This window comes from Oncorhynchus tshawytscha, linkage group LG16 (assembly GCF_018296145.1).
Source record: "Oncorhynchus tshawytscha isolate Ot180627B linkage group LG16, Otsh_v2.0, whole genome shotgun sequence".
Classification (NCBI taxonomy): domain Eukaryota; kingdom Metazoa; phylum Chordata; class Actinopteri; order Salmoniformes; family Salmonidae; genus Oncorhynchus; species Oncorhynchus tshawytscha.
Window position 1 is genome coordinate 18,835,810 of NC_056444.1, and position 14,875 is coordinate 18,850,684.

General features: G+C 42.0%; 1 protein-coding gene across 8 annotated transcripts in view; it reads left to right on the forward strand.

The window, feature by feature from the left end:
* tpk1 (thiamin pyrophosphokinase 1) overlaps positions 1-11,260 on the forward strand; it is a 47,592-nt gene extending 36,332 nt beyond the window's left edge. For 6 of the 8 annotated variants that reach the window (XM_042298917.1, XM_042298923.1, XM_042298918.1 and 3 more), the window contains 3 exons: positions 238-333; positions 4,656-4,802; positions 8,810-11,260. In XM_042298917.1, coding sequence (XP_042154851.1) covers positions 238-333; positions 4,656-4,802; positions 8,810-9,028 — 462 coding nt within the window. In that variant the 3' untranslated portion in view covers positions 9,029-11,260. The remainder of the gene's footprint in view (positions 1-237; positions 334-4,655; positions 4,803-8,809) is intronic. The other 2 variants (XM_042298921.1, XM_042298922.1) reach the window with 2 other exon arrangements.
* The last annotated feature ends 3,615 nt before the right edge of the window (positions 11,261-14,875 follow it).

Genomic DNA, 14,875 nt, shown 5'->3' on the forward strand with positions numbered 1-14,875 from the left:
CCTTCCTTTCTCTCCCCACACCCTTCCTTTCTCTCCCCCGTACCCCTCCTCTCTCCCTCTCCCCCTCCAACTCTCCCCCGCCCTCCTCCTTTCTCTCCCCCGCCCCCTCCTCTCTCTCTCTCCTCCACACCCCTCCTCTCTCTCTCCTCCACACCCCTCCTCTCTCTCCCTCGCCCTCCTCCTTTCTCTCCCCCCCCCCCCCCTCTCCCCCGCCCCCTCCTCTCTCTCTCCCTCTAGAAGTGTCGGTTGATAGAGACCGCTGATCAGGAGCTGACTGACTTCACTAAATGTCTGGCCATCATGGTGGAGGAGATCAAGAGACGACAGCTTCAGGTAATCGTCCTCTTCCTCCCCCTTTGTCCTTTCCCTCCATCCTCCCACTCCGTTGTCCCCCTCTGTCTTCCCACTCTTCCTCTGCCTCTTGCTCAACTGTCAGAGAGGATGTGTGTTTATCTGGGTGTTATTCACCTTAAGACCCTCACTGCACACATGGACCCTTCATTCTTATTACACACACACACACACACCCACACACACCTGATTAACTGTCAGTCAGTGAACCAGTGTCCTCAAACAGTCTGTCTAGTTAATCAGTGAGACAGATTTAGACTCTGAGCTTTGTGCTAAAACAACCATTTGAACCTTCTGTTTGTTCTTTTGAGTAATGTCTAACCTCCGTATCCCTAAAGTATACACATAACCTGTTGCAGTGTTGAAAGTATGACTACAATGAAAAAGACAGACAGCGTACAGTCATGGCCAAAAGTTTTGAGAATGACACGAATTTTAATTTTCACAAAGTTTGCTGCTTCAGTGTCTTTAGATATTTTGTCAGATGTTACTATGGAATGCTGAAGTATATTTACAAGCATTTCATAAGTGTCAAAGGCTTTTATTGACAATTAAAGGGAAGTTAATGCAAAGAGTCCATTTTTGAAGTGTTGACCCTTCTTTTTTAAGACCTCTGCAATCCGCCCTGGCAGGCTGTCAATTAACTTCTGGGCCACATCCTGATTGATGGCAGCCCATTGTTGCATAATCAATGCTTGGAGTTTGTCAGAATTTGTGGGTTTTTGTTTGTCCACCCGCCTCTTGAGGATTGACCACAAGATCTCAATGTGATTAAGGTCTGGGGAGTTTCCTGGCCATGGACCCAAAATATCGATGTTTTGTTCCCCGAGCCACTTAGTTATCACTTTTGTCTTATGGCAAGGTGCTCCATCGTGCTGGAAAAGGCATTGTTCATCACCAATCTGTTCCTGGATGGTTGGGAGAAGTTGCTCTCGGAGGATGTGTTGGTTCCATTCTTTATTCATGGCTGTGTTCTTAGGAAAAATTGTAAGTGAGCCCACTCCCTTGGCTGAGAAGCAACCCCACACATGAATGGTCTCATGATACTTTACCGTTGGCATGACACAGGATTGATGGTAGCGCTCACCTTGTCTTCTCCGGACAAGCTCTTTTCCGGAGGCCCCAAACAATCGGAAAGGGGATTCATCAAAGAAAATGACTTGAGAAAATGACTACCCCAGTCCTCAGCAGTCCGATCCCTGTACCTTTTGCAGAATATCAGTCTGTCCCTGATGTTTTTCCTCGAGAGAAGTGGCTTCTTTGCTGCCCTTCTTGACACCAGGCCATCCTCCAAAAGTCTTCACCTCACCATTCTTGCAGATGCACTCACACATGCCTGCTGAGCAAGCTCTGTACTGGTGGTGCCTCGATCCCGCAGCTGCATCAACTTTAGGGTAGCCTAGTGGTTAGAGCGTTGGACTAGTAACCGAAAGGTTGCAAGTTCAAATCCCTGAGCTGACAAGGTACAAATCTGTCGTTCTGCCCCTGAACAAGCAGTTAACCCACTGTTCCTAGGCCGTCATTGAAAATAAGAATTTGTTCTTAACTGCCTTGCCTAGTTAAATAAAGATTTAAAAAAATAATAATCTCCAGCCTTGTCCTCGTCAACACACACCTGTGTTAACAAGAGAATCACTGACATGATGTCAGCTGGTTCTTTTGTGGCAGGGCTGAAATGCAGTGGAAATGTTTTTGGGAGATTCAGTTCATTTGCATGGCAAAGAGGGACTTTGCAATTAATTGCAATTCATCTGATCACTCTTCATAACATTCTGGAGTATATGCAAATTTCCATCATACATACTGAGGCAGCAGGCTTTGTGAATATTAATATTTGTGTCGTTCTCAAAACATTTGGCCACGACTGTAGTGAGTAACTACGATGTACTGTAACAGTCCACGTCTGGTGTGTTTCCAGCCAGATTTCTGGGAATTAGACTAATTGATGGATCCTCATTAGATTTATCTCCCTGACAGTTATCATCAAAATGATCACATTATTACATTTTCAAGGCTGGAGCATAATCAGCAACAGAATGATTCTTTTGATTATGTTGTCTCTCAATAATAAGAGAACAGGCGCGGTCTGCAGATTTGTGGGGGCTGAAGTACAAAGTGCTGTGTAACGGTATTTCAGTAGCCTGTTCCCAGATCTGTACGTCAATAACAGGAGGTGGGTGACACCTTAAATGGTGAGGACGGGCTCATGGTAATGGACTCATGGTTGGTGGAATGGTGTCACATGGTTTCTACGTGTTTGATGCCATTCTATTCACTCCGTTCCAGCCATTATTATAATCTGTCCTCCCCTCAGCAGCCTCCACTGACTTCAACAATTAGGGCCGGGACGATACCAGTATTGCAATACTCCTTAGTATCGTGGCAAGGATAAAAAACACTAATCTGATTTAACTTATGTAGGAAAACAGCACTAATGTTGGAAACAAACATCATTATGAGCTCAACCAAGGTCACATTTATTTATTTTCAACAACACACTATTTACATACAGCAGGTTATTAAATGACCAAAGAGTTTGGTATGCTTTGTACTTGTATTGTCACAGCCCTGACGACAATAGTCATATACTTGTATTGTCACAGACCTGACGACAACAGTCAGATACGTGTACTGTCACAGCCCTGACGACAATAGTCATATACTTGTATTGTCACAGACCTGACGACAACAGTCAGATACGTGTACTGTCACAGCCCTGACGACAACAGTCAGATACGTGTATTGTTACAGCCCTGACGACAACAGTCAGATACGTGTACTGTTACAGCCGTGACGATAATAGTCATATACTTGTATTGTCACAGCCCTGACGACAACAGTCAGATACTTGTACTGTTACAGCCCTAACGACAATAGTCATATACTTGTACTGTTACAGCCCTGACAACAATAGTCATATACCTGTATTGTCACAGCCCTGACGACAATAGTCATATACTTGTATTGTCACAGCCCTGACGACAACAGTCAGATACTTGTACTGTTACAGCCCTGACGATAATAGTCATATACCTGTATTGTTACAGCCCTGACAACAATAGTCATATACTTATATTGTCACAGTCTTGATGACAACAGTCATATACTTGTATTGTCACAGCCCTGACGACAACAGTCATATACTTATATTGTCACAGCCCTGACGACAAAAGTCAGATGCTGGTATGGTCACGGACCTGACGACAACAGTCAGATGCTGGTATGGTCACAGCCCTAACAGTCAAAGGCTTCTTAGGTAGTTACATAAGTTGTGTAATATAGGCTATTCCATTGGTTTGTCCTGTTTCCTTTTATGTTGTCTGTCTGTCCTGGCAGAAGTTTATTTATTTGTCTTGTTCTAGACTGTGGTTAAAGGTGCTGAAGTTGCAAAGTAAAGATTTAACATAATACTTTCTTTCTGTTTTATAATCTCTCTCTGTCTCCAAGGACCGTAGCTTGGCAACGCTTGTTTACAGAACGCTGTCATTCAGATGATAAGACAAATTATTTTCTAAAGCAGTTCGGTGTTTATTCATGCGTGGGTGTGTTTGTGTGTGCAGCCTAATAAGAGAAAGGGTTTTTCTAAAGCTGTCCTCTGTTGTGTGTATGTGGGTGTTTGACAGATGTGGATTTAACCTCCAATAAGCACATTTCTAAATCAGTTTAGAAGATGTAAATTAAGACGATCACTGTCTCCAAGTCATTATCATATCTTAACTAGGGTCCAAGTGCCATGGCGTGTCAGACAGTATGGAAGTGTTTGTGCTTATGCAGTGCTATACGGACTGCAATTCCACCGAGAGCAAACGAACTAGTACACTACCTTTATTTCCTCAATGTAAAATGGTTGCACACCATGAATTCTCCAAACTCTCTGCGACATTGTGTCCTTAGAACACTCTTGGGGAGAGAGTGAAAGATATGGTGGGCGAGACACAGAGGGAGAGAGCTAGACTGAAGAGAGAGACTGGTAAAGTAGAGAGAGGAGGAGGAGGGAGTAAAGGAGAGCGGGGGTACAGGGGGAGAGATGGGTATGAGGTCAGAAGAAAAGAGGGAAAGAGAGGGAGAGAGAGAGGTTTGGGTAAATTATAGTTATTATGATGGCTCTCCGGATGTTTCAAGTGCTGAAAAGAACTCAACCTTTCTGTCCAAAGGCTACATGTTTCTCCTTCCAGACATAAATAGCATACTCACAGTTTGTAATATGTTCCAAAGTTTTCTAAAGGGGTCTGAAGTTGTACCACCTGGTGGACCCATGATTGGGAGATTATGATAATTAATCCCCCCCACCCCTCCTCCCCCAGGTGGATACTATAGTGACTCTGGGTGGTCTAGCAGGACGATTTGACCAGACCATGGCTTCAGTAGAGACTTTGTACCACGCCCTCAATATGACAGAACTACCTCTGATGGTTCTACAGGGATGCAGTCTGGCCTACCTGCTACGACCGGTAACTATACGCACGAACACACGTTTGTTTTCAGTGTTGGAAAAAGTACCCAATTGTCATACTTGAGGAAAAGTAAAGATACCTTAATAGAAAATGACTCAAGTAAAAGTGAAAGCCACCCAGTAAAATACTACTTGAGTAAAGGTCTAGAAGTATTTGCTTTTAAATATACTTAAGTATCAAATGTAATTGTAATTGCAAGTATGAAAAGTATAAATCATTTCAAATTCCTTATATTAAGCAAACCAGTTGGCAAAATTGTATTTTTTATTTTATTTTATGGATAGCCAGGGGCACACTCCAACTCGCAGACACATTTTACAAACCATGCATGTGTATTTAGTGAGTACACCAGATCAGAGACAGTTTGAACAGGGATGTTCTCTTGATAAGTGTGTGAATTGGACCATTTTCCTGTCCTGCTAAGCATTCAAAATGTAGCAAGTACTTTTGGGTGTCAGGGAAAATGTATGGAGTAGAAAGTACATAATTTTCTAGTAAAGTTTCTAGTAGTAAAAATTATAAATAGTGAAGTAAAATACACATACCCCCAAAAAATGATGAAGTAGTACTTTAAAGTATTTTTAATTAAGTACTTTACACCACTGTTTGTTTTACTATACTTGAGGACTTTTTGGGGACCAACAATTGATTCCCATCCAAAATCTTATTTTCCCTTACCCTCCTAATTCTACCCCCCCAAGGGACTACAAAGCACTTTAGTTACAAATGTTGGTATAAGGGTCCTTGACAAGGTTGTGTTGATCTTTGAATTTAACCATGTACGTTCAGTCAGTTCATTACATCCGGACTGCAGTGACAAACCAGGTTGATTAAGTGTGTGTGTGTGTGCGCACGTCTGTCAGAGGAGATTAATTGGAGGTATGTACATATGAAGCAGCAAATGAGAACATGTATTTAATAATGACAAACGAGAGAGAGGAGGAGAGAAATATGGAGAAGGGGAAGAGGAGAGAAGATGGAGAGAGAGACAAGGGGAAGAGGAGAGAAACATGGAGAGGGGGAGAGAGACAAGGGGAAGAGGAGAGAAGATGGAGAAAGACAAGGGGAAGAGGAGAGAAACATGGAGAGGGGGAGAGCGAGACAAGGGGAAGAGGAGAGAAATATGGAGAGGGGGAGAGAGACAAGGGGAAGAGGAGAGAAATATGGAGAGGGGGAGAGAGAGGGGGAAGAGGAGAGAAATATGGAGAGGGGGAGAGAGAGAAGGGGAAGAGGAGAGAAATATGGAGAGGGGGATAGTGAGACAAGTGGAAGGGGACAGAAAGATGGAGAGGGGGAGAGAGGGGGGGGAAGGGGGAGAGAGAGTGAAAAAAGTGGGTATGTTTGTAGTATTGCTAGAGCAAAAGATGAAAATGACTGTGCTCAGCCGCACAGTAAACTCAATCATCTGAGAAGAGGGAGGGAGGGAGGGAATGGATTGATTTGGAGATGATGTAATTTTGGAAAAGCAAATTAGACACCCTCATAACAACAAACGATTTAGGGTAATAGGAGAGGGAGATGTGTGTGTATCTGCATGCGTGTGTGTGTGTGTGTTCTACAAATGAGATTGCAGGTATTTGGTTCGAAAATACTGTATATGCTTGTTTACAATGACCTTTTAGTAGGGCATGTCAGGAGCGGAGGTGATTTACATGATGGAGGATTGTACTGTGGTGAACTGCAGCTGCTGAAGGGATGAACATGGACAGATGCAGACAGATCCCGTAGACAGATGACTTTGACATTCTAAGTTTTATAGAACAATACAAGGGAATGAAGAATACAGATACTCTAGAGATGTCCTTGACAAAAATAACTGCAACATTTCAAGGCACTTAATCCAAATTGAGTTTTGAAAACTCCAGCTCTCATAAAGGCTTTTCAATTAAATCCCATCATGAGATTTCTGGGCTCCCGAGTGAAGCACTGCATCTCAGTGCTAGAGGCGTCACTACAGACCCTGGTTCGATTCCAGGCTGTATCACAACCAGACGTGATTGGGAGTCCCATAGGGCGGTGAACAATTGGCCCAGCGTCGTCCGGGTTATGGTTTGGCCGGGTTAGGCCGTCATTGTAAATAAGAATTTGTTCTTGCTTATGTGCGTTGCTGTGAGGCTACGGTCTCTCTCTCTCCACCTCTCTCTGTACGTTTTGTTGTCCCTCTCTGTAAAGTATGTGTGGGCTGAATTTCAGGTGGGAGAAAGTTGTATATCTCAGAGGCGTTCTATGATCACTGGTATTTATAAACCAAGCAACATAAAGCTACAGAGAAAGCTGCTTAGAACACACGCGTACACACACACCCTGAGGCCAGATTAGCACAACAGCAAGAGCTGGAGATTATTCTGTCTCTCAGAGTTTCCTTCCTTTAGGAGTTGAGAACATTCCATCTATCCCTATCTTTCTCCCTCTGGCTACTGTCTTTACACCGCCAAGGAGGAAACATATCTGACATTTTAGCTGTCATCGTTTCAGACAGAGTTGTTCAGCTTCAAACTTTTCTCTTTGGGGTCCTTCTGCTAACTTTCCTTGAATGCACTGACTGTAACATCACATCCAAAATTATTGGCACCCCTGTTAAAAATGCAAAAAAGACAATATAAAATAAATCATATAAATACTGAGCTATATTGTATGCTCAAAACAATCTTTTGTTTAACAATTAATCTTTTTTTTTTAAAGAAAGATACATGTCAAAATGATTGGCACCCCTGTTTTCAGTGCATTGTGCCCCATCCCCTTGTGAGAATAGCAGAACTTAGCCTTTTTCTGTCATTCTTTGTGGGGTTGAAGTACACATTGGGAGGTATCTTAGACCTTTCCTCCATACATCATCTTTACGGACCCTTGATATCCTTCGATCTGCTCTCATGCAATGCCTTCTTTAATTGAAACCACAGGTTTTCAATAGGGTACAAGTCGAGAGCCTGAGATGGACATAGCAAAATGTTGATTTTGGGTCAATTAACCATTTCTTTGTGTATTTTGATGTGCACCTTGGGTTATTGTCTTGCTGAAAGAGCCACTTGAGGCCAAGTTTCAGCCTCCTGGCAGAGGCTTCCAGGTTTTTGGTTAAAATTTCCTGATACTTGGTAGAGTTCATGATGCTGTTGATCTTAAGCAGGGGTCCCCATGACCAGTGGAAGCAAAACAGCTCCATTACATCAAAGATCCACCACCATATTTTACAGTAGGTATGAGGTTCTTTTCTGCATATGCATCCTTCTTTCGAGGCCAAACCAACAAGTTGTGTGCTTGGCCAAATAGCTCTATTTTTGTCTCATCTGACCATAGCACCTGGTTCCAGTCCAAGTGCCAATGCTGTTTATCAAACTCCAGGCATTTACATTAGTTGTTTTCTCTCAATAAGGCTGTTTTATGGCAACCCTTCCAAATAGCCTATTAGCATGGAGGTGGTGTCTAATTGTAGTTTCCAGTAATATATCCTCGCTTTGCAACTCTACGGATGACAAATGGATTTTACATGCGTGTTACCTCATTTTTATACCCCAGTGAAACAGGAAGCCATGAAAGGCCACCATACAGTTCTTTCAACTGAGATTCATTTTAATTCAGATTGCTGTTTGATTTTTATTTATAACAATCGTTAGGGGTGCCATTCATTTTGACATCTATCTTTTTAAGATTGTGTTTTAGTTGTTAAACAACATCTCTTTCTCTGAGCAATTGTATTAGTATAAAATAAGATAATTTCCCCATTTCTTTGAGCATACAATATAGCTCAGTATTTGTGTTATTTATTGGAGTATTTTTTGCTCATCTTTATCAAGGGAGCCAATCATATCAGATGTGACTGTAGGTGGGAATTGTCAGCGCTACGACAGTATTAGATCCAGAGTTATTCTGGAAGCTCATTCTGTTTGTGTGTGTGTGTGTGTATCTCACTCTCTCTGTGTGTGTGTGTGTGTGTGTGTTTGTATCTCACTCTCTGTGTGTGTGTGTGTGTGTGTGTTTGTATCTCACTCTGTGTGTGTGTGTTTTAGGACATGAGACACAGGTTGGGAGTGAATACAGGACTGGAGGGGGAATGGTGCAGTCTAATACCTATAGGAGGACCATGCAAAACACACACCACTGGACTCAAATGGAACCTGGGTGAGCACACACACACAGTGACACACACGAGCACTCATCTTCCCTACGCTTTGTTCACACAATCACACACACCCCGTCTGTCCCCTTGTGGTTTGTCCCAGTCCTAGGCCCAGTGGCCAGCTGTGTTCTTAATGAGTTGGCTCAGACCACTGCACCACCGGTACAGGGCGGGACCTCAACAATCTGTTGGTTGTATAACTCAGTGTCAAGGGGAATCCAGGCAGGAAGTGTGTGTGTGTGCGTGCGTGCATGCGCTTGTTGGTTGGTTGGCTGCTGGCCTGGGAATGTGTGTGTGTTACTTTCCCAGTCAACCTGTTACCTCGGCACCTGATTGATAATGCGGTGGGATTATGCGTGAGAGGCTCCTTCAGATTAACCAGTCATAATAAAATGCATAATTAATCACACACATAATTAAAAAGGAGGCAGTGGAATATTTCCCCGGGGATCAGATGGATGAAGGTAGAAAATAAGAAATACACACTTTTACAAAGTGGACCCTCAGCTTTTGTGTGCGTGCGTATGCAAATGTTCCATCTTTCTGTAGGTTGTTATGTGCAAGTACCTTGGTTATAGTGTTTAAAGGGGCAATCTGCAGGTGTTTTTTATTAATGAAATGATTCTTGAAGAATATCTCATAAATGCCTCATGACCTTAGTTCAACTGTCTTACCCCATCAGAACACAAAATATAAGCTTTTTTTACTCTACTGTTTGTTAACAAAGTAAATGTCAACAAACACTATATAGCCTCAAAACTTGGTTAAAAATATAATTTTGATATTCTTCTGGCCCCTATAGTTGGTTTGAGTTCATTTGAAGGTCAATTTCATTTTTGCTGCTCACTAATACGTGTCTATATCCTGTAAAAGAAGAGTCCTTATTATTATTGCAAATGGTGAAAGTCACTGTAGAGCTGCAGATATTATCAAACTCCATCCTTCTTGCAGTCAATTTGTAGAAGCAATTTGCTGAAGCACCTGGATCTGTGTCAACTTCCCTCCCGTGCAGAGAAGTCTCGGAGTGAGCTGGGATGTCACAGAGGATGTCTTCACATTTCAGGTGTCTTCAGCAGAGAAACCATACACTAGACGTGGAGTCTTGTTGACGATCAACAGCTTGTTCGACCCACTTTGATTCCCCGCCCCAGTAAGCATTCGAGGAAGGTCTCTACTTAGAGAGCTCTCCATGGAGGATTGTGACTAGATGCCCCTCTCCCAGAAGTGAAGTTCAAGGAATGGAAGGTATGGAGAGACTCTTTGAAGGAGCTTGAGCAGGTCAAGATCTCTCCCACATACAGATCAATCTCTCTCATACGAAAAAGAGATGTGCGTCTTCAATGATGCGTCCATAAACGCCATTGCGGCAGTAACCTACCTGAAGACAACTGATGCCAGTGGGAATATGGATGTTGGCTTCATCTTTGGTAAAGGTAAGCTCGCTCCACGTTCTGAGATCCCCGTTCCAAGACTCAAGCTGTGCGTCGCTGTTCTAGCTGTGGAAATAGCAGAAGCAATCGGCGATGAGATTGACATCCAACTCGATGTTGTCACATTCTACTCTGATAGTGGTCCTGGGTTACATACAAAACGACTCCAGGTCATTCTACGTGTATGTGAATAAGAGGGTGCAATGTATTAGGAGATATATTTGCCCAGAGCAGTGAAAGCACGTCCCTACTGACCAGAACACTGCTGATCATGTCTCGAGATCAGTCCCAGCAAGCAGCCTGACTCATAGGACATTGTTGACAGGACCAGCTTTCTAGTTCGGGTCAGCAAAGCCCGAAATCTTTCACGCACCTTTTGACTTGGTTGACCCCTGGATCTTACTACAAGATCCGCCCCCAAGTTGCTTGTCACGCCACCATTGTCTCAAGCAACAAGTTAGACTCCAGGGTCTTTGAGAGGTTTACAAGGCTTGCGCATGTGTTAGGAAGGCAGCAGCTGCAAAGGATGGCACATTTGCAACAAACCCTGCTCCACCGAAGATCTGGATCAACCCAAGACCATCCTAATCCGCAGTCTGCAACACAATGTCTTTCAAGAGGAATTGGACTGCATCAGTGAACGTAAAGCCATTCCTAAGCTGAGCCCACTCTTCAGTGTCCTTACATCAGCCTTTCTTAAAGTATGAGTCACGGATGGTGGGTCACGATGTGTCAGAGTAAATTTATAATTATTTCATTCATTACTGGAATGGATTTGGCCAAGTGCATCTGTGCTCTCTGCTTAACCATTGTTATGTCTGGCTTTAAACTTCTTCACAACAGTATCTCGGACCTGCCTGGTGTGTTCCTTGTTCTTCATGATGCTCTCTGCGCTTTTAACGGACCTCTGAGACTATCACAGTGCAGGTGCATTTATACGGAGACTTGATTAGACACAGGTGGATTGTATTTATCATCATTAGTCATTTAGGTCAACATTGGATCATTCAGAGATCCTCACTGAACTTCTGGAGAGAGTTTGCTGCACTGAAAGTAAAGGGACTGAATAATTTTGCACGCCCAATATTTCAGTTTTTGATTTGTTAAAAAAGTTTGAAATATCCAATAAATGTTGTTCCACTTCATGATTGTGTCCCACTTGTTGTTGATTCTTCACTAACAAATACAGTTTTATATCTTTATGTATGAAGCCTGAAATGTGGCAAGTTCAAGGGGGCCGAATACTTTCGCAAGGCACTGTAAGTCAACTAGCAAGTCATTGTTGTCATTTTATAACAGGTGATGATAAGCAGAAATAAGGGAGTACTAACTAACTATCATAGTAGTACAGTTGAAGTTGGAAGTTTACATACACTTAGGTTGGAGTCATTAAAACTTGTTTTTAAACCACTCCACAAATTCCTTGTTAACAAACTATAGTTTTGGCAAGTTGGTTAGGACATCTACTTTGTGCATGACACAAGTCATTTTTCCAACAATTGTTTACAGACAGATTATTTCACTTATAATTCACTGTACCACAAATCCAGTGGGTCAGAAGTTTACATACACTAAGTTGACTGTGCCTTTAAAAATCTTGGTAAATTCCAGAAAATGATGTCATGGCTTTACCAGCTTCTGATAGGCTAATTGACATCAGTTGAGTGAATTGGAGGTGTACCTGTGGATGTACTTCAAGGCCTACCTTCAAACTCAGTGCCTCTTTGCTTGCCATCATGGGGAAATCAAAAGAAATCACCCAAGACCTCAGAAAAAACATTGTAGACCTCCACAAGTCTGGTTCATCCCTGGGAGCAATTTACAAACGCCTGAAGGTACCACGTTCATTTGTACAAACAATAGTGTTAGAGCCGATTTGGACATATTTGTATAAAAGACAGAACATACAGAGCTCCATGTACATTTGTGTAAATATATTAAATATTAATGTACATGATGAAATATTAGGTACGTACCTTTATGATTTATATTTACCTGATTGAGATATATTCATTTGTTGTTAGTGTAACTCAGTTTTGGCCCCCCCTCTTGCCCATTCATTGTATTGCGGTAAGTGTGTTAGGATAAAGGCAGGAAGTTGGGCCTTCGGGGAAGGGAGTCCTTGCTAGACGTGGGAGCGGTATAGTTTTTTGACCATACAGACATACAAACAGGTCATATTATGTGTTTTCCATGTCAAGTAATCTATGCTTTAAGTTGATTGGATAATCATTTTTTTGTTAGATATAAGAAGAATAAAACTTTTTGTTGCACCATATCCCTGGATTTCATTGAATGTTTTGGCTGTTTGGAAACCTTGAGTGTGAACTGTATGCTTACCAAAACCCCGCTTCAGGCTAGGGCAGTGGCTAAGGTTAGAGGAAAGGAAGCCACTACAATCAAGTCAAAAAACTCCTGTACAGACAATAGTACGCAAGTATAAACACCATGGGACCATGCAGCTGTCATACTGCTCAGAAAGGAGACGCGTTCTGTCTCCTAGAGATGAACGTACTTTGGTGCGAAATGTGCAAATCAATCCCAGAACAACAGCAAAGGACCTTGTGAAGATGCTGGTAGAAACAGGTACAAAAGTATCTATATCCACAGTAAAACAAGTCCTAAATCAACATAATCTGAAAAGCCACTCAGCAAGGAAGAAGCCACTACTCCAAAACCACCATAAAAAAGCCAGACTACGGTTTGCAACTGCACAAGGGGACAAAGATCATACTTTTTGGAGAAATGTTCTCTGGTCTGATGAAACACAAATAGAACTGTTTGGCCATAATGACCATTGTTATGTTTGGAGGTAAAAGGGGGAGGCTTGCAAGCCGCAGAACACCATCCCAACAGTGAAGCACGGTGGTGGCAGCATCATGTTGTAGGGGTGCTTTGCTGCAGGAGGGACTGGTGCACTTCACAAAATAGATTGCATCATGAAGAACAACAATTATGTGGATATATTGAAGCAAAATCTCAAGTCAACAACATCAGTCAGGAAGTTAAAGCTTGGTCGCAAATGGGTCTTCCAAATGGACAATGACCCCAAGCATACTTCCAATGTTGTGGGAAAATGGCTTAAGGATAACAAAGTCAAGCTATTGGAGTGGCCATCACAAAGCCCTGACCTCAATCCGATAGAAAATTTGTGGGCAGAACTGAAAAACTGTGTGCGAGCAAGGAGGCCTACAAACCTGACTCAGTTACACCAGCTCTGTCAGGAGGAATGGGCCAAAATTCACCCAACTTATTGTGGGATGCTTGTAGAAGGCTACCCAAAACTGTTGACCCAAGTTAAACAATTTAAAGGCAATGCTACCAAATACTAATTGAGTGTATGTAAACTTCTGACCCACTGGGAATGTGATGAAAGAAATAAAAGCTGAAATAAATCATTCTCTGTACTATTATTCACATTTCACATTCTTAAAATAAAGTGGTGATCCTAACTGACCTAAGAGAGGGAATTTTTACTAGGATTAAATGTCAGGAATTGTGAAAAACTGAGTTATAATGTATTTGGCTAAGGTGTATGTAAACTTCCGACTTCAACTGTAGATGTGAGTTTCTCTTTCAAACAATCCCCTGACCTTGTACACAGCTAATAGCTAACATTTGCCAAAGCCAGCTAGCTACTGATAGTGCGACCCTAGTAACAGTACAGATGAAGATGAAAAATGATCAGGCCCACTAAAATTATTGTTGAAAATTAGTCTGGGTTGGAACTGTTGCTGTTAAAATACCATAATATTTTTTATTCTTAACTGGAATAAACTGATTGAAGCAAGATGCTTTTTGAGGCAAACACTCACACAGTTCTGGGTTGCTCATCTGCAGCAAGAAGCAGTCTCCTGCCTGACTGAGAAAGCAGTAGATGTTCTGGTCCAGTTTGGCACCAAATACCTATGCAAGTCAGGGTTCTCAACTCTGACATACTTGAAAAACAAGTACAGAAACAGTTTCAATGCTGAGCATGACCTCAGTGTTGCACTGTCAAAAACAGAGCCCAGAATAGATATGCTCTCATTAGGACTGTGTGTGTTCTGGTCTACATCTGTGTGATGTGATCAGTCAGTTTATTCCAGTTCAGAATAAAACATATGTATTGTATTAACAGCAACAGTTTCAACCTAGACTTTGTTTCAACAATAATTTCTACAGTAAGATGTATAATTTTTCATCTGTACTGTTACTTAGGGTTGCACTATCAAAAAGCCTGTGTGTGTGTTCTGTTATTCATCTGTGTGATGTGATCATTCCGTATATTCCAGTTCAGAATGAAAATGATTTATTGTATTTTAACAGCAACAGTTCCAACCTAGACAGATATGTAAGAGTGTTTTGAATGGGGAGAATAAACATTAGATATTTATATGGATATTTAATTCCATTGTTCTTTGTTTTTGTCTATATTGCATTTGTTTTAGGCATAAGGGCAATGAAATCTACCGATATTTATGTATAGTTGCATATTTTCCTAAGCTTGGGTCCCAGGAAAACACCGAATTTCTCATTTGGGTCCC